Source organism: Hemibagrus wyckioides, linkage group LG15 (genome assembly GCF_019097595.1).
Source record: "Hemibagrus wyckioides isolate EC202008001 linkage group LG15, SWU_Hwy_1.0, whole genome shotgun sequence".
Taxonomy (NCBI): domain Eukaryota; kingdom Metazoa; phylum Chordata; class Actinopteri; order Siluriformes; family Bagridae; genus Hemibagrus; species Hemibagrus wyckioides.
This window is the reverse complement of record NC_080724.1, coordinates 14,621,509-14,648,397: the sequence shown is the minus strand read 5'-3', so window position 1 is coordinate 14,648,397 and position 26,889 is coordinate 14,621,509. Positions and strand designations below refer to the sequence as shown.

The following is a 26,889-nucleotide window of genomic DNA, read 5'->3' as shown; positions in this document are numbered from 1 at the left end:
GATGCGATACTGCTAGATGATCATTACACACTCCACTAATAATTCAATACCTAGCGAGGTTCTGTTTGCGCAGCATCTCCTGTTGACGTGCAAACATCTCGGCTTGAGCAGGCTGCAGGAAACTGTATGCTGTAAAGAATAAACAGGAAAAAAAATCATATTCATCTCATGAGACAGACGATAAAAATACTGTAATGTGTAATGGTGAACAATGCAAAAAAAAAAAAAGCAATATTTTCAGAATTCACTACATGTGCTGATATTGTATATGTTTGTTTTCCAAGCCTAGTATACTGACAAGGGCAAAAGATTTCCGAGCATTTGAATAAGACAAAGAAACCGGAGATATAATAGATATTTAGTGTTTTGAGTTTCACAGATCTTTGTCTAATAAGTAAGTAATAAACTAGTGTCTAATGGTTTAAAAAAACTGTAACAGTTTGCATCTACTTTTCTAAACTTGTTGTAAAATTCATAATATCATCGATCCTCACTCAACTTCACAATAATAATAATAATAATAATTCACAATAAATCCAACTAGTACACTATGCTGCTGAATTATCAATACTATACACTAATCACATTTGTAGATGAGTGGAGTGAAGTGGGTGATCCTCACCTGGTGCTTGGCACAGAGCAGAGGGCATGCCGAGGAACGGTGGTCGCAGATGAGGGCCCAGTGCGATGTGAGGGGCGTTCTGCGGGGATAGCAGTGGAGGAGGATGGGCTAACTCTCTGTGTGAACACAAAAACAAGCCGAATGAATAAACCTGAATGACTTCTGTCCTTATAGATGAGACTTCCATTCCATTAATAGAGCAGTTTCTAAATTTTTTGCCACTCTACTGCCTGTAATTACAACAAAAACTTTGACCAGCAATCATCTCACTAAAGGAAACCGTTCCCTCTGCTGCAACATGCACACCTGGTGTTAACAGGTGTCCTGGGTGAACTGAATGTAAGTAGACAGAGGTGTGAATGGAGTCAAATGAGTCTTGAAGATGCATCGCCCAAACCACAGGCAGAGGTGTTGTGGGATGCATATGGAAACTGCGTTTGTGAAGCTATAAGAGCACAGACCAAATCAGCTCCAGTTGTCTAGGGTTAGTTCCATTAGCAGACCATTTAAACATTTGAAGCAATTAAAAACATTTGAAACACTGCATTACAGGTGTGTGAGATAGGATTTTTGCCTCACTTAGGAAAATAACTGACGTAATAAATGTGTCCAGCAAAAACAACGTATGAAGTGAAGGAGTGTGAGCGGCTACGCATCTTGGCTGTCCGCTCGTGGTCGGATCACCTGGGATGCATGTTAATGCATGCAACAGGGCCTATATCTTTGGATGGCATAAACATTGCACTTACTGAATAGAATTTATACAGATTTAAAGCTAAAAACTATCAACACACTCAGTTGACTGTATAGTGTACAGTTAATGATGAGTAATTACTCAGAATTGCACTAGTGTTACCCAGGAGGGGATATGTTCCCTTTTGAGTCTGGCTTACTCATTATCGATCTATGTCTATATCCGGATTTCAGTAAAATTGCTTTGTGACAATGTCCATTGTTAAAAATGCTATATAAATAAAACGATTCAGATATTAGTCCCTTATAAGTTGTTTCTTACGGAAGGCTGCTCAGATTGGGGGCTGATTTCAAATATGGCTGATAAAATGTAAATCATAAGCTTCACAACATTACAAATGAATGTTGTTTATGGTAGCTTTACCAATTATATGATTATTGTTTGTTTAGTAAGTAAAACATGAAAGAATTTTTTTTTTTAAATGAAGAACTGTCCATTTCAGCAGTCCACTATTATTTTGCAACATGTTAAAAATCACCTCTTATTTCTTCAGTATGATACATGGTGTGTATTTAACATTATGTATTATGTAAATGCTGCACACTTCCTCTTTGCCTTTTTTCATCCCTCGCTCCAGTGCAAGCGTGCAGAAATAGCCCCTCATCAGTCCTGTCACGCTGCGGCCAGCGGCACAGTTTGTACCCTGGGCTTTTCCCCTTCCTCACCCCTCCCTCCCTTGCTCGCTCCTCGGCCCCGCCACACTGGTAATGAGGGCTGAATACACAATAAGAGCATGTCATACTCTGACAGCTGGGGCGGCCCCTCTGCCTCGCCTGGGCTACAGGCTGAAGCACCTCCTAATTAACACAGACCTTCCTCTTCTACCCTTGAGCACCCACACACGCATGCACGCACACGCACTCACCTACTCCTGCTGGCTTTTATTGGCTGCATTCAGCCAATAAATGGTGGTGTGTGGCGTGGGTCCCCCCACCCCTCCATTTTCAAAAAGGCCCTCAATTATGTTTTTCTCCTTTTGTATGGCCAGAGAATACAGGCAGCTCTTATTCAATACTGCATACACCTTTATCGAGCAGTGGCGGTGGAGTGGAGAGAGTGACAAGGAGAGAAAAAAGCGAGGAAGATAGATAAGAGAGATTGTACCAAGCAAGAAAATACGATGATGTAGCCTACTTCTCTGGGTTGTTGCATAAGGTTGAGTTGATGAGTGCAGGGCTGAAGGCTAGCCTATGTGTAATATATTATATATATATATATATATATACATATATATATATATATTTATTAATATTAATATTATATTATTATTATATTATTATTATTATATTAATATATATATATATATATATATATATATATATATATATATATTCATGCAGGTTATTACAATTACAGTAGTTTTAAACTTCTTGATTATTGTCCTAAAAGTGGATATGATCGTTTTATCCATTGCCTGATTTATCAAAGTCTAAGCTTTCATACTACTCAATGACAGAGGAGATTTAGCCTCTGTGTCACCTTATATTTATACCTTAGTGCAACAGGAAGTCTTGGATAGCCATGTAAATGTTCCTGCACACCCAGGTGAAAACTTAAACTTAGAAGTAAAAAAAAATGGGATTATATTTTGGTTACACTTAGATCATAGGGATTTCTTGCAATGTCAATAATTGTGAGGCATATTTTTGCGAATAATAAATGTATTTGATATGGGTTTTTATTTTGTATTCTTTGAATAAATTTAATTAAAAGCTAGAACGTTCTCATGTTTTCAATGTGAGATTTAGCTACTTAACCATGTGCAATATTTTATAACCATATTTTTACCCATCTTTAGCAAGGGTGCCAGTAATTCTGAGTGCTTCATATTATATATGAATATATGCAGTATGTAAAGCCTGCACACATGCACAGGAACTCTCACACACTGTATGAAGTCAACACACAGGCAAGAGTACAGAGTCGTTGCTTTGTTGTTGTGAGCAGTTCTTGCTCCAGAGGGAGGGAACCGGAGCAGCGCAGCACAAAACAAACATACCAGCATCCAACATCCAAACACAACGAGGGGAAAGAAACAACGTGAAATCAAGAAAGGAAGAAAAAAGAACCAGCTTTTGTTTTGCGCTACATGGGCTCCCATCATGCCCAAACTAAATAGCCCTTGCATGTCATTATCCCTGAAAACAACAAAAAATCTACCATACAAAAAAACAGAACAGGAAAGAAAGGAGTGTGAAGCAGGAAGAGGTTGAAACAAGCAGTGGGGGAGGAGAGAGAGAGAGAGATAGAGAGCGAGAGAGTGGAGGGGGGTGTCTTCGATCGATCGGGGCCGCTGTTGAAATGTTAATGCTAATCGTATAATCGCTTTCCGCCGGTGCCTTGCGCTTCGGTGGCAGCGCCAATTAATCTCGGAGAAGGCAGCGCATGACCTTGGAGCCTGGAGCCGGGCGGGCAGCCCAGCCGTGCTTATGTAATTACACTGTGAAGTGTGTAATCACCTGGTCTAATCCCTCAGGCCGCACAATTAGGCCGAGCGGCGCTGGCCGGGGCCCGCCAAGCTTCGTGCCGCCCCGCGCGGCCCGCAGATGAATAACGGTCAATTAAAGCTGCATGACTGGGGCCGCGAGGCGTCCGCTCGATCGTAATTAGCTGTAATCATGAGGAGACGTACCCGGCAGACGTGCTTCTCTTTTTATAGGAAGCAATTTAGAAGGAGGCAGGCTTTAACCGTTTCATTCTGGTTTCCAAGGGGGGTGATAAGAGATGGTTGGGCTAGTAGGAGAGGTGTTTTTGTGTTTTGCTGAGACTTAACTCCTTCACACCTCCAGCGCACACACACACACAAACACACAGATAAATGTACACAGAGAAATTCTGGATAGAACTGTTAGTGTTTCCCAAAATGTTCACATGCTCCCTTCATTTAGGTTCAGTCCCTCTCTTTCTCACCAGAGGGAAACTATTAATGAGCCATTCTTATATCAGTTTTATATATTTGTCCTAAATAGCAAACCATGTCATACTTCTCACCAACTCTCTCTTCCTCTCCCCCATTCTAAACCTCAGGCGGTTCCCTCATGTGTGACGACCTGTCAGTGTGGTGGCAGTGTTGCACCCTGCCTGTGTGTGTGTGTGTGTGTGTGTGCGCGTGTGCGCGTGTGTGTTCATGCTTATGTGTGTGTGTATAAACTGGCCAGGCCAGAGAGAGATGAGAGAGGAGTGGAGCGGAGCTGACAGGACGGCCATTAATGAGCGGAGCGCAGGGGATTAGCCGCTCTCCGTGCCGCTCCTGCCTTGCCTCGCCTCGCCTTGCCTCCACAGGAACACATTTGCACAGGAAGCTCATTAAAATGCATGAGGCTCTCACTCGTGCTCTCACTCCCGTTCCCCACCACCACCTCCCACCCCCAGACCACTGTCTGTTCCTACTGCCGCTCCACATGCCAAACGCATTAGGATTTGCCTTGCAGATTCCCTAAATGCAATCAGACAAATGGTTGGCTGGGGCTGTAGAGCTATTGATCGCTGTAATGATTTGTTTTTAACAATAGCCACTAATGGGCATTGGATAATCAATTATGGACAGTCGATGGAAAGGTGAGCTTGAGCAATGGCTTTCGGCTCACCCTTTCAGCCTGCCTGGCTCCCAGTCGATGCTTTATATGGGAGGCCGGAATTGGACATGCCTGTCCTTTTTACAATGTCACTTGTAGTCAATGGCAAAAGCATGTGACCCTCTCTGTCCTAACTGGAGGCAGTCCAAAGCTACAGCTGATGTGGGGCCATAAAGTATGCACTATTATGGGTAAAGCAAGGGTTAAATCCAGAAAACCAAGAGAGGAAGTGAAAAAAAAAGAAAAAAAAAAACACACCACCCCTCACCCCTGACCAGGAAAGCATGCAGGGCTAGTTAACATCAGTAGTCCTGTGTGGCTAATTATGGCAGGTGAGCGGAGTAAGGGCGGCTGGCTGGCCCGAGCTGCATGCTGTGCTCCCGTCAGGGCACGGAACAGAACGCAACGCCTACGCTACCCCCCCTCAGCCCACTTCCTCCCTCCATCCCTCCCTCCCTCCATCTCTCACGCCTCGTCTCACCAGCCCATTATCGATCCTCCGGCTTCCCGTGCCACATAAATAATCGACAAGCAATTACCCGCCCACTCCCGCTGCTTGGGCTTTCTTTGGAGGCGGAGGCGAGCGCCAGGGCCTTGCGGGGAGGGGGAAAATGGGAAGGAGGGGAGTGCAGGGAGGTGTGCGGCGCCTGGACGACCGGCGAAGCCCAAAGCCCCATAAATACCGCCTGACAAGATCAAATCGGACAAGGATGCAAAGAAGTAATGCCCACTGGCAATCGGATCCCATTAAAGAGATTTTCCTTTATATCGCTGCCTCTGCCTCAATATCGCTGGCCTTCCTTCCCCTTTTTCTCTTCTTTCCTGACTTCAGCATACAATACAGTTTCCTTCCTTTTTTTCCTTTTTTCTCTCCAGCATGTGGTCACCCACTCAAAATCAGCATGCAGTATTCATTAGAGTTGGATGTTGGGTTCATTATTAATGTGAAATATTCATGCTATTTAAAAAACGTAGGGCATATCCCCCCTGTTTTACTGCTCTTAATGTGTGCCTGCGAGGTGTTCTCTTTGCACGGGGTCAATTTATCCGCACAGGCTGTTCAAATCTGCTCGATCCCACAATCTAGATTTGTGAAAACACATCCATATGTGTGGTTTGAATCCCACTAGTACTAGAGATCATGAAATTGGTCTGAGGAGTAAAGAGAAAAGACTTGGCCTACTGTCCAACAAGCATAAACACAAATTTTGGTTTTTGGCTTCCAACCTACCCCAACCCACCAATCAATCCTAAAGTTTGGATATATCATTTATTTTAGATTATTAGGTACTACAAGGTTTTTTTTGGGTTATTCACTGATTTTATGCATGCATTGTATATGTAAATAACGTCATACATACCTCTCACTGAAGTGTGCATCCCTGTGCTGGGGCAGGCCCTGTTTCCTCCTCTGGCTGGAGGAGCTGCCTGCAGAGGGGAGGTGAGCCTCCATGGCTCCTGGGTTCCTCACAGCACTCAGAGCCTCCTGACGCACACGCAGCAGCTCTGAGGACAAACACATTGTGATGCTTAGAACATTCCACCATAATCCCACAACAGTTCTCAGTATGAATTATTATCAGTGCTTCAGGTCAGAATATTTAAAACCACTTGGTGCAGTACAGTTTGTCCTATGAGTGTGTTAATGACACCTCATTTGTAGCCCAGAGAGAAATGAACAGGAAAACAGTACACACGACACACACAAATGACCTCATTTATGGGTTACCATCTAAAGCTGAGCTTTTCCTTTGAGTACTGTATTCTGTACACAGCCTCTGCTGTCTCTGCCCTCTCTCTCTCTCTCTCTCTCTCTCTCTCTCTTATAGCAGCCTGGCCAAGCCCATCTCCCATCATTACCAAACTAACAGGGTCACAACAGGAAGCACACAATCTAATGAAAGGGTGTTAAATAGAAAATCCATCCTGTGCACCTCCCTCTCTCCCTCCCTCCTTCTTTCTCTCTCCTCCGGCCCTTTTTTAATTAGACAGTTCCCGTGGGAGCTGGCGGCCATTTCCGAGGCCGGCGTGTGGGGCTGAGCGATCAGGTCGGGGGTGGCGCGACAGATATTAATGTGCGCAGGGCCGCTGTATTGATCTGTTTATTGCACTTCCCCATGGGGGACCGGTCTGACGGCAGACAAGCCCTCTAACAGCCAGAGAGAGAGAGAGAGAGAGAGAGAGAGAGAGAGACAACTGAGAAGACAGAAAAAGACAGAAAAAGATACATAAATAGAAATATAACTCAATGCAAACTTGAGAAAAACTTCAGAATTCACAGCATACCTTTTGCAGACGCTAATGCTTGAGATTGTAAAAACCTTTGAGTTGGCACTCAGTTCTTCCAAGTTTCATGGCACGATCTGTCTTATAAAGTAGCATGAATGAAAATACGGGGATGAATTCAAAGAGGCTCTGACCCACCTCCCCTCCACTCCTCTCTGCTCTACTCTGCCGTGGCAGGCCCTGTCCTGCCTCATGCACACGCATTTATTATTCTCTTTCATCGGCAGGAGAGCTTCGCCAGAGTAGGGTCACCTGGGGCTACAGCCCTGAGCTGAGCAGCCATCCCAATAGCACATGGTCAATCCCTGCCAAAAAACCTCCTGAGCCAGAAGGAAAAAAACAACAGCAAGATATTACCCTTTATAATTCAGCCCCATTCACACCCCACCCAACGAAATATCTAACAGCATCCCCACCATCACACGCATGTGTCTGGGAGCTGTGGGAGACGGGAAAAGGCCGGAGTGTGTCTTTGACTTTGGAGGCTGCAGAATTCCCCTTCCTTCCTCCATTCCTGCTCCTTACATCAAGGGAGGATGGGGAGCTGGCGGAGGCCTCCAGGTGACCTTATGGCCCATGGAGGGAAGATCGCAGCAACGTACCCCCCTGCTTCTCCTATAAACCTCACGCATGCACACCCATCCATGCATGCTTCCCAGCCTTTCATTTCAGGGCCTCCTCTTCAAACAGATGAAAGGCCACTCTGCAGGGACTCAGGCAAGAGGGAGCAAGGGAGGGGGAAAAAGGGAAAAAAGGAAGGATGCGGGACAGAAAGAGAGAATGGAAAAGCAGGCCGGTGCAGAGAGAGTTCTGGGGATGTGTGGGAGAGCTCGGGGAGGCAGCTGCGGGGGTTCATAGGGACCTGGCCTGCTCCCCGTTAGTGTCAAGGAGCCCATGGCAGCCCCTTCACCTAATCTTATGGAAGAGAGTCTAGCCTCACAGAAACACATGAAGCACAGCAGATGAGTTGGAGGGTGTGGAGCAAAAAAATCAGCCAGGAAAGCAAAAAAGAGGAGGAGAACTGCCTGAGGACGGAGTGGGATGTTTCTGAGGAGAGAATGAGGATATGATAGGGCCATGAGAGAGTGTGAGAGAGAGGGAAGAAGGAAAAAAAGGAGGTAAAGAAGCAGCTGGGGCTTGTGTTTCCCTGTCCCCGAGAGATTTCTTTGAAAAAAAAAAAAAAAAAAAAAACCTCCAGAAAAACAAGAACCGCCTCCACTGCATGAGCTATGGAACAGGAGAGAAAACAAACAAGATCATATATTAAACTTGATCGTGGATGGAGTGAGATGGAGCAAGAGAGCAGAGGGAGTTTCTGGGACAGGCAGACAGAGATTCAATTTTGCTTGAATGAAGTGTGAATCTAAAGCGAGAAAGTATACACTTTTGCTGGAGGTATGTACATAAATATGCAGATGGAGTAACATGAGAGCAAAAGTACAGAAAGTGAAAAGTGGCAGCAAAAAAAGAGAAGAAAAGTTTTCTAAAATGTATGTACAGTAGAGCGCTGGGTGAGAAAGTAAGAAAGAGGATCTCTCCTATCAAAAGAACTGGCAGGCAGAGGCGTTGGCAGCAGCTGACTGGCACAGCCTTATCACAGCCACATGAGCTCAGCATGCATGGGCAAGCCACCATGCTCACATTCCTCCAGGGGGGAGGTTGAGGGGTTGTGTTCAGAGAGCACCTCAGCCCCGGTGAGTCTGTTTTCAATGGCATGGCTTATGAAACCATACACCTGCCTGAAGAACTGACTGAAAATCATTAGAGTACCATGATATCCTAAATCTCACCCTCTTTTCAAAATTTTGTGGATTTTGTTTAGTGGAGTTTGTCTTATCCGTGGCATCATCACAGTGTGTGAAGAAAGAAGAAAGGGAGCGTGTCTGACTCCACACGCCACAAAAAGCGTGCTTGCGTGAAGCTGAAGGAGCTGTGGGTGGCAAGACGAGAGACAGAGATTTAACAGAATTGGGAAGGGAATCAATCATAAGCGTGTCTGCAATGCACCACGGTGCACCACCACAAACCAGGAAACTTCCGGGAACAGGAGACTGAGCTTCGCAATACGGCACTAAAAACTCTTCACACTCAGCCACTAATTTCTTACAGATGCAGGAGGAGTGCAGTTAAATAATTTATAAATCACGTCCCCTGAATTTGCAGCCTGCAATTAAAAATCGTTACTGATCAAATAAAAATGAAAGTTACATTTGGATGAAGTTTTGCTGCAAAGTGCCATTAAAGTTCATCTAAATTATAGCTATATTCTTTATTCAAAAAAAGTGACCACTGGTAGATATTTGATAGTAATAGATATCTTGTAAGTTTAAAAGAGTGGTTAAGATTAAACCGCGAATAAAAACAGGTCATAGCTAACTGATACATTTTTAGTTTAGGCCTTTATTTATAGTTTTGTAACAGCTGCTGAACAACCCCACAACTCTAGAGCCGTTGGGGAAAAATCAAGAGTATTTGTCGTTGCCATGGTAGCAGTAATTTACAGAGTTGGCTTGCAGCCAATCAAACAGAACAAATCAATACCCAGCAAACCTTGGGGCCTGATGGCACTGTTATTTACTACTGTGTGCAGCGGCAGTCACAGATCACTCACTCTGACATTCTGACACTGGGTGAGCTGGGCGCTCAAAATAGAATTGTCAGCAATTTCCAGTGGTAGACTGTGCAAACTAGAGTAAGGTGTATCAGAGTGTGAGCCAAAGATAGCTAGTATGTGTTCGCTCATTCCTTTAGAGATATCACATTGTTTGTATTAGACATACCACATTGTTCAACACATACATATATTACATCAGAGTGGGGGAAAATGTGATCTCAGTGACTCTGATCGTGACATGACGGTTGGTGTTGGGCGAGCTGGGTCGAGTATTTCAGAAACGGGAGATTTTCATGCAGGCTCTCAACCAGTTCTGTTGAGAAATGTCCAGACTTAAGGTAAGGTTCAAGCTCGAATGTAGGTCAAATAACCACCTGCTACAACCATGTTGGGCAGAAAAGCTTCTTAGAATCATCTCAGTACATACTGAACCTTGACGTGAATGGGCTACAACAACGCAAAACCACAGTGGGTCCCAATGAACAGCAATTTGAAGCGACCGAAGTTTGGAAAATCATTGCCAGGTCAGAGCCTGTATGCACTGTAGTCTCAGACTGCCAAGTCATGAACTCCATTTAGTCTTCTGCTGTTGAAGCCTATCAGCCTCGGTGTTTGCCGTGCACATTCTGATACGCTAGTCTGCTCACCACAGTTAATCACCAGTGGTTAACTGAGTGACAGACGGTGAGTGTATATACAGTAGGTCTGAGATCAAAGCAACAAGGCGCACACACGCCTGTACGTCCAAGCACTCACCATGACTAGGGACGCCCATGCTGCTGGCGAGCTGGTAAAGGCGCTGCTGCTGCTCTTCGTAAGAGCCATGCTCGTTCAGCGCTGACATCATCCGCCTGTAGTGTTCTTCCGGGGTCATGTGACTGCCCAGCTCCAGTGCAGGGGTGTGTGAGTTTTCTGTGGAAAACACAAAAGAATGTTATGATCCGAGCAAAATGCATCTTTTCATATGAACAAGCTGAATGAATGAACCAAATAAGGATGACAAGTTCAACAAACACACTTTGCCACACAATTCGGAACAGCAAGTCGGTTTACTGACAACAAGCATGTGGAAGTATGCATCCTCCCTTGTCAGAACAAATGCCACTGTTTGAATACCATTTCAATTCATTTATTCATTCATTCATTTGTTCATTCATTCACCTGCAGTAAGCAGTTTATCACATGCACATTCACACACTCATTAACACCTACTGACAACTTAGCATAGCCGAGCCTCAATATTTTGAGGAGGTTGGAGGAAACTAGAGAACACAGAGGAATCTCTCGAAAAAGGAAAAGGAAAAAGGGAAAAAAAAATAATAATTATATATATTTATTAAAAACAAAGTTTGAGTCTTACATTGGCTGATATGTTAATTCTGTCATATGTTAGTTTGCAGCAGACACTCATTAGAGCTTTACTGTACATTGAGCATATAACACGCTAGGTAGGATCTACAATATCATTCTATTATAAGCTAATGAGCATATATAGTTCATAGAAAGCCATTTATGATTTGAAATAAATAATGTAATTTTTAAAATCATAATCCTGAAAATGAAATTGGCAATTTAGGTCTTTAATCATGACAAACTGAGGATAAATAAATACAAACAACTGAAGTTAAATTTGTTAAAAATATATGATGCTGCAATAAAATTCTTTGCTTAAGAAAGCAATCGTTCTCCTTCCTCTCTATTCCTGTGAAACGAATGCATCGCTACTGCTACTGCTAATGCTCAGTTTGTTCTAATAATGTCTAATCATTAAAAATGATTCTGTCTTTGATATTCAGGTAAATCGAATACAAAAAATTTTAATGTAATTTTTTTTTTAGGATTCTGGATACATAGACTGGGGTTTTATGATTAGAGTGACCGAATGCCAGAGCGAGCACATAAACTGGAGTGACTGACAGAGTGAAGAGACGTCAGTGACTGAATTATTAGGTGTGGACCTAGCAACAGAAGAGACAGTAACCCAAGGCAGAGCTGGGGGACTGGTGTAGGAGGGAGAGAGGAAGAGGAGAAGAAATCGAGGGTGAGAGGGAAGAAGAGAGAGACAGAGAGAGGTGAGGAGAAAGAATAAGAAGGGGGGGGGATATTTTTACCCTCCGCGTTGAAAGCTGAGTCTGGCCCCAGGCTGGCGGAGCGGGGAAGGGGTGGGGGTGTGAGGGTACTGTGCCAAACATCGGATAATCCACCAAAGGCCCTCAGGTGTGTTTGTAAAAGACGAAGCGTGAGCGAGAGAGAGAGATAGAGAGTGTGATAAAGAGCGGGAGAGACTCTGTAATTACTGAAGTATATGCAGGTTTTCCGATTTTGTAAGAAACTCGGGAATGTGAGTAGCACAGACATATGGCTTTAGCATGCGTCTGCCTGTTCTTCTGTATTATATGCATTTGCATTCATTTGGCTGAGGCACACACTCACCTGTGTGCAAGGCTGTGAAATTGTTTTTGCACCTTGTCTTGTGTAAGCTGAGAAGGGGTGTTTTGACTATGCCAGAGAGTGCATGAAATGCATTCACAGTTTTCTTTGTGTGTGCACGTGTGTCAGTTTCTGTGTCTACAGGGAGCCATGACACCACCACAGCATGACTAGTAGTCTAGATCTACACTTTACCCCAAGTTTCTATCTCTTTCATTTTCTATCTCATTAGAGATTGCACTTGATGCTTCAGACTCTGCACTCTTACCAGGTTTATAAGGGTAGAAGATCTCGGATAGGAGTAGCGGCTGGGTCCGAGGCCCCGCCTACACATATACAGTTATTTTTGAAAAGATTTTTTTTTTGGCCTCTCAAATGAAAATGTAATTTTTCGTCACGGGAAAGTTTTATTTAACACAGCCTCAAAGGTGGAGAAATTTTAAAAGTCCATTTTCACTGTGATTTTGCAGCTAGGTCCAAGGGCTTAGCTCCATTTATCATAAATGTGCTAGGGCTCTATTTATTTAGGCTGCTACTTATTTTACTTTGTGACTTGGAATTTCTAATTTAAATAGAAATTTAATTTAATTACAAAATTATATATTTTCTTTTTGTTTTATTATAATACCCTCACGACGCAGTGGCAGAATATAATGGATTTTTATACTGCATCTGAATCGACTGCTATGTTGGAACCATCTACAGATTTTGCATAAGACATCAGACTTTTTGACTTTTTGTATTCAAATGTAACCTTAAGTCCAACACAGTTTGAGAGAAGTTTACTTTTGATTGGACAGAGCATGGCTGTACCACAATGCCACTATCACTTTTCGTTAGTCGCTCTGGATAAGGGCATCGGCTAAGTGCTGTAAATGTAAATGTATCTGTTCAGTGCTACAAATATCCTTATCTGTATTCAGATTTAAACCCGAGATAGGTGTGGCCTAAACCTGAGGCTCTCCACCCCACCCCACCCCCCACCCCGCCTTTGACCTTGAAAGTGCTGGTGAAAAAAAGACTTCAGGTATAAACACCAGCACTGTCAGCACTATCTGATAATTCTGGCTTTGATAGCTCATAACTAGTGATGTTTTTTGTTTGTTCTGCAAACTTCTTATTTGACCACTCACTCACACATTGCTGCATCAAAAAAAAAAAATTCCTGTTCATGCAACTTTTTGCTGCCTCCAGCTGGATCCTAGTATAGATGCACACCTATAGTTTCAATATGATGTCCTGTAATCCTTTCTGGCAAGCTTTTGCAAAAGGAAAATAACGAAAACAGTTTGCCTCGTAATCACATCTGTATAATTTATTTATATTCAGTTCCATCGTTTTTTTTTTTTTTAAATGAAAGAGGTAAAAAAAATGTAAAGAAAAGTCTGTATACATATGGACAGGGCCTGAAACTCATATACACCTGTATACAGACTCACCCACCCACAACAGTAATCTAATCACAGACGACAGACACGTGGCATTAGATCAGCAGAGACCTATAGTCATACTAATTTGATCACCCACTCTAAGCACTACCGTGTACACAAGGTCCTCATGCTTATCACGCCATCCTGGGAAGCACCTGGAAGAGTGATGAGTTCGCAAGTAGGACCTAAAAATATGACTGTGAGTAACAACAGCAAAGTCTAAAAGCAGACGCGACATCGTCCTAATTCCTGGGTGTGGATGTGTCATGTTAAATACAGTCATTCTACTTTAAGGGCCACGGTCCAAACAGCGAGACCTTTCCATGTAGGAGTATAATGTGTGACGTTAAACGGAGAGCTGTAACATTATACCACGTCCGCACACACTCCGCTCACCCAGACGTTGGGTCGTCTGGTTGCTGTTTTTTAAATTTAATTGTAATTACACCGCTTTCAAAAAAGTTGCCCATTGCTCCCAAAGTTCTGTATGCAAGCTAAACACAAACTAGAAGAGCCTTCAAATCAAGTAGAGGAAATGGAAGAAGTCATGCGTGTACAGCATGGTGAGCACCCCCACCCAGCTCTGTGCTCTCAGCTTGAGCAGCTGACCTAATCTGAGCGGCAGGCGGTAAATCTGGCGCTCGGCTGCTGGGGGTATCAGCCTCGCTCTCACCTCCCAGTTGTGCCGTCTTGGCTGTCGGCATGGGCGCACATGCATGTGATTTGTGCTGCCCTAGAGAGATGGAAAACGAGGGAGCAAGCGAGAGAGAGAGAGAAAGAGAGATAGAGAGAGAGAGAGAGAGAGAGAGAGAGAGACCAAGAAGGGAGAGAGGGGGAGAAAAGGGAATGAGAGAGTGAGGGAGAGAGAGAGAGAGAGAGAGAGAGAGAGAAGGGCGATAGGGGGAGAAAAGGGAATGAGAGAGTGAGAGAGTGTGTGTGTGTGTGTGTGAGAGAGAGAGAGAGAGAGAGCTCAACCATGGCTTTTCCCACAACTCCACTCAGAAAAGGCAGAGAATATAGAAAAGAGAGTTATAGAAGATAGGAAATGAGAATTCAAATGTAGAGGAGTCATTTTTAATCTATAGGTCTGCCAGTAATTACCCTGACACTCGCACACTCACTCTCTTCATATTTCAGAATCTGAATACATTTCATTGTCTTCTTCATTTCACTGCATTCAGTCTTCTTCATTTTAGTCCCAAGGGTTTTCAAACTTCAGCACTCGACAACTGAATATCTATCAGGGCTCAGCAACTGGCAGAGAGAAGTCCAGTCGGTCAAGCAAAGTATTTCACTGGAACAAACTGAACGGTCAAACAATTTTTAGTACAACCGATCAATGTATGAAAAAAATGACCACAGGTCAGATATTCTAGTTTTTTTAAAACCCAATCCATCAGGGCTTCTGTAGCTGATTCTCTGTTGAGGCTCGATGCAGCCATTCACATAGGTTTATGTTAATCATTTCAGTGAAGGAGACTCATCAACAAAGAGAAGAGTTTTATAGACTTCCACAGAAGTGACGACACGGATAAGTGGGCAACAAAAGCAGAACTGGATAAAGAAGTATGTGCTTTTTCACTGGTTAAAATTCAATGACTTGATCTGTTCAGAGTTCATGGCATTAATCAAAAGTGGTCATGTGAAGCACCACAACAAAATAAAACATGACCTAAACATAATCTAACATTAAATGAGGTCACGTTAGAGGTCATGTTAGATACTTATTCAGATCTTTGTATGCAAGGATTTTTAGCTAACTAAACATTTACACATAGTAGATGCATATCCCTGCTGTATAGACTAGTCTGTATTACACAGCAGTGACTTGAGAGTGTGTCAGAAACGCATCATTGTGCCCTGCTGTCACATAAACTATCAAAACATCTGCAATGGTAAGTTGGCTAGTGTTACTATGACATATATATTAAAGCAAAACAGTTCAGTGATACACACAAATACACAAACTGAAACCTTGAAGATACAAACGTGTTAAATGCAAACGTCACCAATAATGAAGCAAACAAACCACATCCTGTGAATTTTAGTGGTGTTTGAATACAAATTTTCATTTGACCCCTTAATTAAGGAGGGAGTTCCGAAAAAGTTAAATAATAAACACTCAAATATGTTTCCCCCGTCATTTTAGAAAGGCACACTGTTAGCTCGCTGATTTCTTGTTGGGGAGATTCCCCAGGAACTTCGCAGTAAAGCTCAGCAACATGTCGCGTTTATGGAAGCTATGGTTTATTTGCAATAGTACACCAGCTGTCAGAGAGACAGAAAACATAGTGTCAGGCCCGTCGGCACTCCATCTGTGCTGACTAGTCCGATGGCAAAAGGTTATATTGGGTAGAGAACAAAGCATTTTGGTGTGAAGTAGACAGGCTGGGAAATTCAGTATTAGCTGCTGATTCATCACAGAGAGTAGAGCAACTTGGCCTCTACCAAAAGACTCTGAGGTTGAACTAGTCTGATAACATCCTGGCTATTAAACATCGTGCTTCAAAACAACTCTAGGATAAATTCTGAATGTACACAAATAACACGTAAATTACACTTCCAAACACCCTGTACAATGGACCATACTTTTTGTACGCGGCCTCAAGCTGGACTCTTTTGCATTTTGTGAAAAGAAAAAAGCATTTCTGTGAAATAGCTAGCTTCCGTACTCTTGCTATTTAAGTGGAGCTATTATCCCAGTGTCCAAAGCCACATCGCTTTACAGTGCAGTAGTTACAGAAATTTGCTAAATGTACTATTTCCATTGCATCACATTCCTAGAAGACTCTTATAGATAGATAGATAGATAGATAGATAGATAGATAGATAGATAGATAGATAGATAGATAGATAGATAGATAGATAGATAGATAGATAGATAGATACTTTATTCATCTATCTATCTATCTATCTATCTATCTATCTATCTATCTATCTATCTATCTATCTATCTATCAGAGTCTTCTAGGAGCTAACAATGCTGCATGTTAGCATCCAACTGAAGCTAAGGGCATATGTGGCATTCATGAGAGATCTGTTGTAAGGAATAGACAGAGGGTCATAGATAGAGGGGTCATTTCAGTTATATACTATGCATATTATGTAGATAAGATCCTTGAAAAATCTCCTGGGGGAGAGAAAAACCCAACTTAGTCAGCCAAATGATAATGTACAATGTTACTGTACACTTAAGTGTTGAGGAAAATTAAAATTCGATATTTATTTGGCGCATACACAACTATACACAAAATGACGTACTGAATGAAATACTTTGAACTGTCTGTGATATAAAAAGAAGAATAAAAATGGAATAAAAACAGCTACAAAGAAATCAAAGGGCATATAGATAGATAGATAGATAGATAGATAGATAGATAGATAGATAGATAGATAGATAGATAGATAGATAGATAGATAGATAGATAGATAGATAGATACGTGAATTGGATAATTACAAGATGAATAGGGAAAAACAGATAGACCTGCATGTTAAACTACTTGAGTCTAGTGTACTAGAGTCAAGCACACTAGACTCAATACAAACAAGAGGCACACATGTAATATGGCATCATTTCTATTATCAGAAACAATAAGGGTATAATGATATCTGAAATATTTTTTTTAAATAATGAAATTTGCTATATCTCAAGAAATTTGCTAGCTTTCAGCGCTTATTATTACATTTATTTACAAATGCTCAGGCCCATTTTTCAACAGCTATCTCAAACATAACAGCACTTTCAGACTCCTAACACAGATTAAATGTGTGTGAGAAAACAGAGAACGTTAGAAGTGAAGTGAGTTTGTTTGTATGAGTTTTTGTGTATGTAAATGGGTGAAGTCCAAAAGGTGGAGGTGTGTAACTCTGTGCCACGGCTACTCCTCCTCCCCTGTCACTCTATCCCACCCACTCCCTCTCCCAATGTAAGGTTAAACAGCTCTGATTACATCGCACCACCTCCTCGGTCACACACGCACACATACACACACGCACACACACACACACACACACAGGTTTGCCTATGAGGCTCTTACCTTTGGGAGACACGCTGCGGGACTTCTTGCTGTCAGATGGGTACTCGCTGCTGCTGCTCGGGGAATAGGCTCTCTTCTTGCTTAGAACGTCATCTGGAATAGAGGAGCAGAGCGGAGGAGTTCAGCACCAAGCCCAGGGGAAATGGAGCAAGGCTGCCTCTCTAGCTAGCACACTAGCTACCTGAGTACATGCTGAAGCTGTGGGCGAGACGAGGAGCTGCCACAGCTCTGCCTGAGATGAGAGGGCCTTGTGCCAGCGCCGACGACAAATCTGTCTCTTACCAACACGCGCAGAGATTCGGTTTCTCTTTCTGTCACTCGCGCTCTCCTTCTGTCTCGCACAAACACACTCCCTCCTCTCTCACACGCACTCTTTCTATGTCTCCTTCTCTTTCACCCTTGATCTCTACGTCTCTCCTAAGTTTACACAACCTAAACCTGGTCTAAAAGTAGTGCACGGGCTAAAAAAAAAAAACAAACAGGAGGGGGAGAAAATCAGACATCAAAACACTTTGTGGAAATTCTTATTCTAGTTTTTCAGACTCACTCTGTTTACAGTCCATATAAACCTCACATCTTAGGCTAATCTCCCTTCCTCCCCCTCGCTCTCTCTCTTAACTTTCTCTGCTCTCTTTTTCTGTTTATGTCTTCTCTCCCTCTTCCTCTTTCTCTCACACCCTTTGTGTTGGAGTCCTGAGGCTGTCTGCTCGAGCCCGGCGCAGCTCGTTGCTCATGTCTAGTGTACGATTACAGCACCCTCCTCCCCCAAGAGCGCATCTCAAATCAATATCCTGCTAATCATGCTGGCAGGGGCTGCTAAGAGCGTGGTGCTGCATGCATGCAGGAAGGAAGAGACCGTTTGTCATTGCACTTTCTCTCACTCCATCTCTCTCTCTCTCTCTATCTCTCCTCAGCTCAAGCCGCAGATACCTCTTCCTCTCATACTCTTTTGGGCTTTCATCGCCTTATGTTAATAATAGAAATGCTGCGACAAACTAGCCTGAACAGATCTAATGAAGCACCTCAAATGCAGGCTCTGCATCCATCTAGATGTTCACACTTAAAGCAGACTTAAATAAGACTAGATCCATAAAGGGCAACAAGCCATGGACATACTGGACCGCAATATGTCTGCAATCCAAAGCCCACACACACACACACATACACACAGACTTCACTATAGTGCCAAACACTCTGGTCACTGCTCTCTCTCTTTCTCTCTCTCTCTCTCTCTCTCTGATAAGAGGGTCTGAATAAGAGGAATAAAAGAAGAGGAAAAAAAGCAAGCCCATGCATGAAAAGACTTTTGGAGTGGAAGAGCAAGGTCTGGGAGGCTTTGTAAGAAGCGCGTTGCACTAATGATGGCGTTTGATGTGTTTTCTGAGATGGAAGGCGGCCTATCCTTTTCTAGAGAGCCAAGGCTTTTTAATAGGCCTCTCTTCTGCTCTTTAGTCATATCACTCCCTTTTTCCACCTCTCTGAATCTCCAGCAGCCCTTCCCTTTCCATCCCTGAACATAACTAAACAGGAAGAATTTCATGTGCAGTGCATCGTTTGCCCTCTGCTATTTTCCTTGCAGCAGATGGATATTTTTAGTTCAATTTGACAAAACTGTGTCGTCAAGCAGGACTGTTTACACCAAACCCAAGAAAAGAGCAACCTCTGACTGAGTGGGTGCAAATGAGACGAGTGGGTGCAACGAGAGGAACTTTTAGTATATCGAGAAGCACACGCTTGCAGAAACAGTGCAATGGTATTAAAGCAAAGACTACTAGTCAATGAGCTGAGTATGTGTGCTCCAATTCCATGTCTTTTACTGTCTCATCTGTTCAAACTTTTAACTCTCGCATTGGGCTTAGCAGTGCTATCTGCATCCCTGTCGCTCCTCTCCTTATCAGACCTCTTCTTTACCCAGCCAGAGCCCTGTGTCTCCTCAATCTCTCCATTTGCCAACAAGGGCATTGGCCTGAGCTCGGAGCAGAGCCATTCAATCTCATCCATATCCACCACTCATTGCATTCTTATGCAGTCTTGCATAAAACATATGGTACAGAATCTCTGCAACAAGCTAGACTCAAGGCTAACGTATTAAAAATGAAACTGAATATGTACCTCAAGTTTGTTTTGAGTTTATGAATTACTCCATCAGAAAATGCAGCATCTTACTCATTTAATGTTGTTCAATTAAGGTGTTGATATATTTTCTATAAGAGCAGCTCAGACAATAGTTCCAGCTGTAATTCACATCACAGGTTTGTATTTATGTGCTTCTTCTAATAAGGTTTCTATAGTAACAACTTGTTCCTACAGAAACAGGGACTTGTATGGTAGACATAGAATCTAAGCCAAATGATAAATTGATTAAAAAACTATTATTTGACAAAGAAATGTGTGTGACTGTTGAAGCTTTCTCTAAGGAGGACAGTCGCCATAGTCAGAAATTTGTAATAGTCAGTAACGTTTCCAGCACAGGAGAGCAGAAGAGTCTTTAAAACAGAGAACTATCAATAACATGACCAGCTGTGGTTTTTTTGTTGTTGTTTCTTTCATTAACCTCAAGACAAAGATAGCAGGAAAGTTGGTGAGGGAACAACTGTTTATCGCAGCTAGCGCTACTTGTCTCATGGCATGATACAAAAAATGTAACTATAAATGGATAAAAGTCACATTTGTGTCATTGGTATAATCTGAATAAAATGTGTTAATGTAAAATAATTAATTTCGGAGCGGTTAAGAGTCCCTTGCGTCATGTCACACCACTCTTCATTGATAATTTTCTTGTATTACTACATTTTATGGTTGCTTAAACTCACTAGCTGCTACTTCAGATATTTTTCAAATTTCAGACAAAGCCAGTTTACCTACTTATGTTAAAAAGCAACCAGAGCTCAGGACCAAACCTCAGAGATTAGAGCTGTGAGGCATCAATGCTAACCACCTTGCCAGTGTCACCCAACAAGCTTCACATCATATAAATGTTTAGGTATATTTGAACTAATTCATTTAGGCACACTATTGTACAATATTTGGAAGTCTTCCTGCTCAGAAGGTAATTATTTTAGAATTATTTAATTTAGAAATTATTTTATTTTTTTAATTCCAATATGAACTTTATAAAAGACTATATCAGACTTGTCACTGTCAGCCATGCCGGACTGGGATACTGGCATAATAAACTCATGATAATTTTGTGTATTGGACGTGATTTCCATTTAATTTTTATGTTTAGTATTAAATTAAGAATTGATGACATGATGTTAAGGAGTCACACATCCTGAGTATATACACAAACTGTTAGTTTATTACTTATCTGTATACTGACAATTTAGTGTGTATTTCAGGGTTGGTGTATATCCTGCTGTGCAAAGGGTAAAAGAAAATACTTATAGATAAATTTAACTACAGCCAAAGACACTACAGAGATAGAAGTTTGGCTGGCTTAAAGATGGGCAGAAGCCAAAGGTTGAAGCAGAGCAACGTGCCCATGGCACCAACACAAGGCGAGCGGAGGAAGCCCGGCTCCACAGCACGCTCCCTCTGCTTTTAGCACTTGGCCCTCGTTCACATAATGCACTCAACAAAAGCAAAGAGTGGAGGGTCGGCATGCAGAGGAAGAGGACCTTATTCTGTACGGAGACTTGGAGGCGGGCAGCGGCGTTGACTCACACACTGCTTCTTCTGTTCCTTTGAGAAGAATTCAGTTCCCTACTCAGTGCAAACTCTCCCACTGTCTCCCTTCCTCTTTCCCCCATTATTTTAAATGTGGTTTTTCTCCCTTTTTTTTTATAATCACTCTCCAGTTCACACAGTCAATTTGAGGAAACTATAAGGACGATACCAAAAATTGTCCAGTTTGAATTCCTCATGATTGTGATGTCACTACATTAAAATACATCTGCCTACAGTATATTAACGTATGGCTGTTTCTTCAGCATACAACAGCTTGATCTAGCAGTTGATGAAGAGTGCTGTTACTGTCTATAGTGAGCCTACTGGAGCAGAAGCTGTGGGGATTTTTTTTTTCTTGGCTGTCGGAAAGGAATTGTATCTTTGCATAGCCTTCCAAAGGATACAGACATCAGATAGCAGTTGCTGAAGCTCCCCCCCCCCAATGTGTCTAAGAATTTTCAGCAGAGCTTACCAGTTTGTTCAGCACTGTTTTTTTTTTTTAAATGAGGCAACAATAAAGTGGATGGGCCAATTGCAGCTCTATTTTACCTAATAGCAATTATTAATTATTATTTTTTGTTTGAACATTAATTCGGAAGCTGTTTTATTTGGGATACAAAATCACTATTGTGTTTCATTTACGGCTGTCTGTGAGGACATTCACTTGTTATATTCCTCTTTCGATATAGTCAGATTTTTACTTTTGGTCAAATCATTATCATATAACGTTATGTAAAATCACAGATTCCCAACCCTAGTCCTGGAGTACCCACTGTTCTACACATTGAAGTGTGTTCCACTAATTCAACTAATCACCTAATTAATAGCCCTAATGTGGATGTGTAGAACAGGTAAACCAGAGCAGAACAAGGTGTATATCAGGGCCAGGGTGGGGAAGCTATTTGTTATATCATAATATAATGTTTATCTGAGATGTAACAAGAAACTCCCGTGTCTGTACTAAAATGTCATAAGGCTATGTTTGGTAGCTAGGTGCTATATCAAAATGAGCACTATCCTACCAAGATCCCAATCAATTTGATTTTATTCAGATACCAGAAAGATCCGATACCAGAAAGAAAGATCAGGAAAGGCTGAAGACTTACGAGCTATAAATAGATAAATAAACGTCCAAATTTCAGCACAGGATGGGTTTTCCCAGGTTGCCACTTGTATACAAATTAAAAGCAAAAGACTGAGTAGTCCAGCTCCACCACAACAAAAACAGCAGAAGTAAACTAAGCAGAAAAATTGCAGCAGCAGTGATACAGTAAGCCCCAAGATCATTCAGCCTGCAGAGAGGAGAGGAGAGGCTGGGGAGAGAGGGATTCAGTAATGTCTGCCTGCCGCTGCCTGAGGGCCAGAGATCTAAAGGCAGAAAGCCTTTAAGACCAATTAAATGTTGCTTCTTAACACTGTGATGCTCAGATTTAGCACCAAACAGGGAGCACTGGCGCTGCCTAGTTCCACAATCCTGCCAGCCTGGGCTCCTTCACCGCACTGCTCAAAGGCTATAGAAAATATAACAGGCTCTCTCTTTGTTTCTCTCACTCTTTCTTTTCCTCTCTTTCGCCCTGTGCTTGGGATAATCAGCCTCTCTTTACAGGCACCATAGCACAGTCTCTACAACCGCACTTAAACACCTTAAACTTCAGCCCCCGTCCAATGTAAAAAAGCACAGGAAAGTAAGAGGATGTGAAAAAAGTAGAGAGACATAAAGAAGAAGGAGGGATTTATTTGAGAAGGGGGTGTCCAGTTTTACTCCCCTTTTCCCCTTTGCCACTCTCTTTTTCTGTCTCGCTGTGGTCACTGACAGGTCGAGCAGGCCAGACTCCTTAATTCCCTTTCCTTATTCCCTTAATCTGTCATCTTTATCAGGCAGGGGAAGTGGCGGGTGTTGCGGCGAAGCCACGGCCTACAATCAATCTCCACATTACATCTGACAGAATGGTGCTAATAACTTATTGATCCCCCTGTTTGCGGGCCTCGGCCAGGGCTTGAAAGGCTACCATTGATTGGCTGCAGGGGGGGAGAGAGCTGCGTGGCTCTTTCACTAGCCCAGAAGATGCAATGCCACCTCCCTTGACTGCCGCTCACCCGCTGAGAGCCTCAGGGGAGGACAGAGAGAAAAAGAGAGAGAGAGAGCGAGAGAGAGAGAGAGAGAGAGAGAGAGAGAGAGGACAAAGAATAACAGAAAAGAAAAAAACACAAAAGCAATACGGACATGGATGAAATAAAGAAAATTACACTATGAGATAAGGAAAACCATGAAAAATACATTTGTAAGCAACCCCCAGAGTGATCAATAAGAAAAACACAAATAATTGCACTAACAAATTTCATTATTTGGGTTTCCTCTCTCACGCATACTCACCTAGCATTTACAATTGAAAAAAAAAAAGAGTAAAACACCTTATATGCCTATTACGGGCACACTGGTTTGACCGCAAAGCCACGTTTAGGAGTCTACACAGGGAGCCAGACGATCTGCTGGCGCCCCTGCCCTCCCCCTCGCTTGCTCCTCCTCTCCCTCCTCCCCCTCACTGGGTCGGCCGGAGGGATAGAAGGAGGAAAAGGAGAGAGAGTGCTGCCGAAGCTCCGACGCTGGCTGAATGGGACTGACGCCTAGGTTGGCTCTCCTGTCTGACCCTCAGATTTAATTAACGGCCCTCTCCATGGCGGCGGCCAACCAACCCCCCCCCCAACCCCCATCCCCCTTTCTCTGCCTGTCTTGCTCGACTCCGCTGCTGTCTGCTCTCCCCTGATACCACGCAGGACTCCAACCTGGCTTTATTTTTTTCCCCCCTCCTTCTCCCTCTCCCTCTCCCTCTCCCCCTCCGTCTCCCTGGTTCCGTAACCGCATACCCACGGCAAGTCAGACTTGAAAGGAAGTGAAATAGACTGTGTGAAAGAAACAAAGAATTTTTTTTAAAGCCGCTGGAGTCTCTGAGTTTAGCATGGAAAATGTGCACTTGGGCGTCCTTTGATCCTATTAGCAGGACAATATCAACATTTGTAGCACTAACCTTAATGCCTATGTGGCATTAACTCTGTTTTCAACACTAACAGACCTGGAACTAATATCTGTGACTAAGAAGTGTAACAGAACAAATTAATAGTTGAGACACAGAATGACCATTTATTATCTTCACTGTGTCTATGCACCAAAACTACTGACAATCACCTTATAGGCTCCTCTCCCACTGTCCAGGCCTGCCCTCATCTGACCCTTGACCTGACCCAGGAACAAACTACTCACTAAAAAAAGTGACTGGGCTAGCATGTTTAGAGTGATGACACCATGAATATTATAAAACCATGAATATTATTATCTTCACAAATCAAGATTTAGCCCTATACATCCACCTCAGCCTCACCCCCATAACCTGTATTTGCATATTGGAATACGATTGGCTGTTATATTTTATGATGCAACTCCAAATGTCACATTTTCAACACAAATTCAGATTATACTAGGCACTGCCATGTTTCTTAAAAAGATAAGAAACAGCAATGGATTTTTTTCTTTGGGTGAACACTCCAGAATGAACAGGATATTACCATTAATTACCAACACATTCAATGTTATGTTGAATTTAAGAATAAAATTCATAATTGAACTTTTGGGAAAGTAGTGTTTTGAAATATACAGCTTTTAAACCTGCATTCCAGTCCAAACTACCAGACCATGAAAATAATCTCTATATTCCTCTACAAATCACTGGGCCAAGACTGGAAAGATGCCATGATAAGACATTGTGGCTTTTTATATAGTGACTTATTATACAAAATTATAGGATAAAAGATATTAAATATTATTGATTTGCATACTGCCATCCATATAATTAGGAAATAAGGAAATGTTGAGTTCTATCAGTTATAATGATTTTCTTTTGTATTATTATCTAACCATGAATATTGATGAATAGAATGAGATAACATCAATATTCTGATATATTATTTCATGCCAAACATTTTTAAGAGATTTTTGATGGTTAAATTTCATTCTAAATCTTTAACATTGATTAAGTTTGGTTTAAATGTATTCAAAAAAAAGTTTCAATGTTATTTCCTTCATATTTATCAAGATTTTTTATATTTCGATACAAAAATAATACTTTTTTAATTTTTAGTATTAATTTTTTTTACTCTAGAAAGAATAAGTTCAGCTTCTCTTACCTATTTCTTTCTTATTTTGCTAGCAGTTTGTTAAAAAAATTGTTTGAAATAATACCTTTGAATAGTTCATAGAATACAGTATAATAGAAATGTATCATGTATCGTTTTGTTATATTTTCCATTCCTAGTTAGGAATTTGTTTTATAGGAATAGAAAAGCAGCAAGGAACTATAATTAGATGCACATGTAAAACTACCCAGTCACAGATGCATATACACGTAAGTAAAGTTTAGCGTTGAAGCAGGAAGTAGAAACAGGATTTAAACACAACACATTGCTTAGCGTGGTTGTTTATCAAATGTGAGGAGATAAGAAGAGGGGATAGCATTAAGTAATGGTCTAAAGATAGAGACAATGGGATGAGTAATGAGCTTACATTGCCCAATTAAGCAAATTAACATTCACATTCAGATATTGGCAAGGCTTAATCATTGCAGAAACGATGAACCGTTTCACTGAGATACACAGAGACAGAACTACCTGTAGTTAATAAGTGAACTCACAGCATTTTGAGCTCAAGGTGTGTCTTACCTGAGTGTGTGGAGGTTAGGCTGATGTCAGAACAGGGTTGGCCCTCAGGCATGCCGTGTTGTCGAGTATGGTGCAGGTTGGAGATGATCGTTGAGAGGTCACTGTCACGGCTACTGAGGAAGATAAAGAGAAAGAGAAAGCGGGAACGAGACAGTGAGTAGCAGCGGGGATTTCTAATCTCACGCATAACAAAGCAACACTTCACTCAGAAACTAACCACAGCAACACCAAGAAATGACTCACAGCGTGCACTGTGCTAAAAGAAAGTCTAAACATCTTACGTTACGGTTGTCTTTTCAATTATTACAAAGTCTCGACATGCCACAAGATAAATGATCAACCCGCCCAGCTTGAAGTAATAAATGCAGCAGCGTTTTACATGAGACTCAGCATACCTTCATCTACAGCAGCAATGCACAAAGTTACAGGAAAGTATCACAACAATCCCACAGTCAACACCCACACAGACACATTAGAAACACCTACACCACAGACGCACAAAGCCTTAGTGTTGGTCTTCCAGAGCACTGAGGTTATCCATAACAGGCTTCCTCTCGCCGAGTAGAACCCTGTCCCTGACGCCGACCCATTGTCTTTTGGATTTAACGTGTATAATAAGCAATGACAGGTTCCTGCATCGAGCAATTTCAACTCTCATCCTGTCTCATCTTCAGCCTTAAGATGTTCTAATAAACACATTCAGGGCTCCTAAGCAGTTTAGGAGCTTAAATGAAGTGATTATGGTTTTTAGCATCACCCCT

General features: G+C 42.2%; 1 protein-coding gene across 5 annotated transcripts in view; it reads right to left on the bottom strand.

Moving 5' to 3' along the window:
- Nucleotides 1-26,889, bottom strand: part of samd11 (sterile alpha motif domain containing 11) — a 57,046-nt gene that overhangs the window by 5,472 nt on the left and 24,685 nt on the right. For 4 of the 5 annotated variants that reach the window (XM_058409776.1, XM_058409774.1, XM_058409778.1 and 1 more), the window contains exons 4-9: nt 26,129-26,241; nt 17,750-17,842; nt 10,608-10,763; nt 6,313-6,457; nt 623-738; nt 51-129 (exon numbers count right to left, since the gene is read on the bottom strand). In XM_058409776.1, the coding sequence (XP_058265759.1) occupies nt 51-129; nt 623-738; nt 6,313-6,457; nt 10,608-10,763; nt 17,750-17,842; nt 26,129-26,241 (702 nt within the window). The remainder of the gene's footprint in view (nt 1-50; nt 130-622; nt 739-6,312; nt 6,458-10,607; nt 10,764-17,749; nt 17,843-26,128; nt 26,242-26,889) is intronic. The other variant, XM_058409775.1, reaches the window with a different exon arrangement.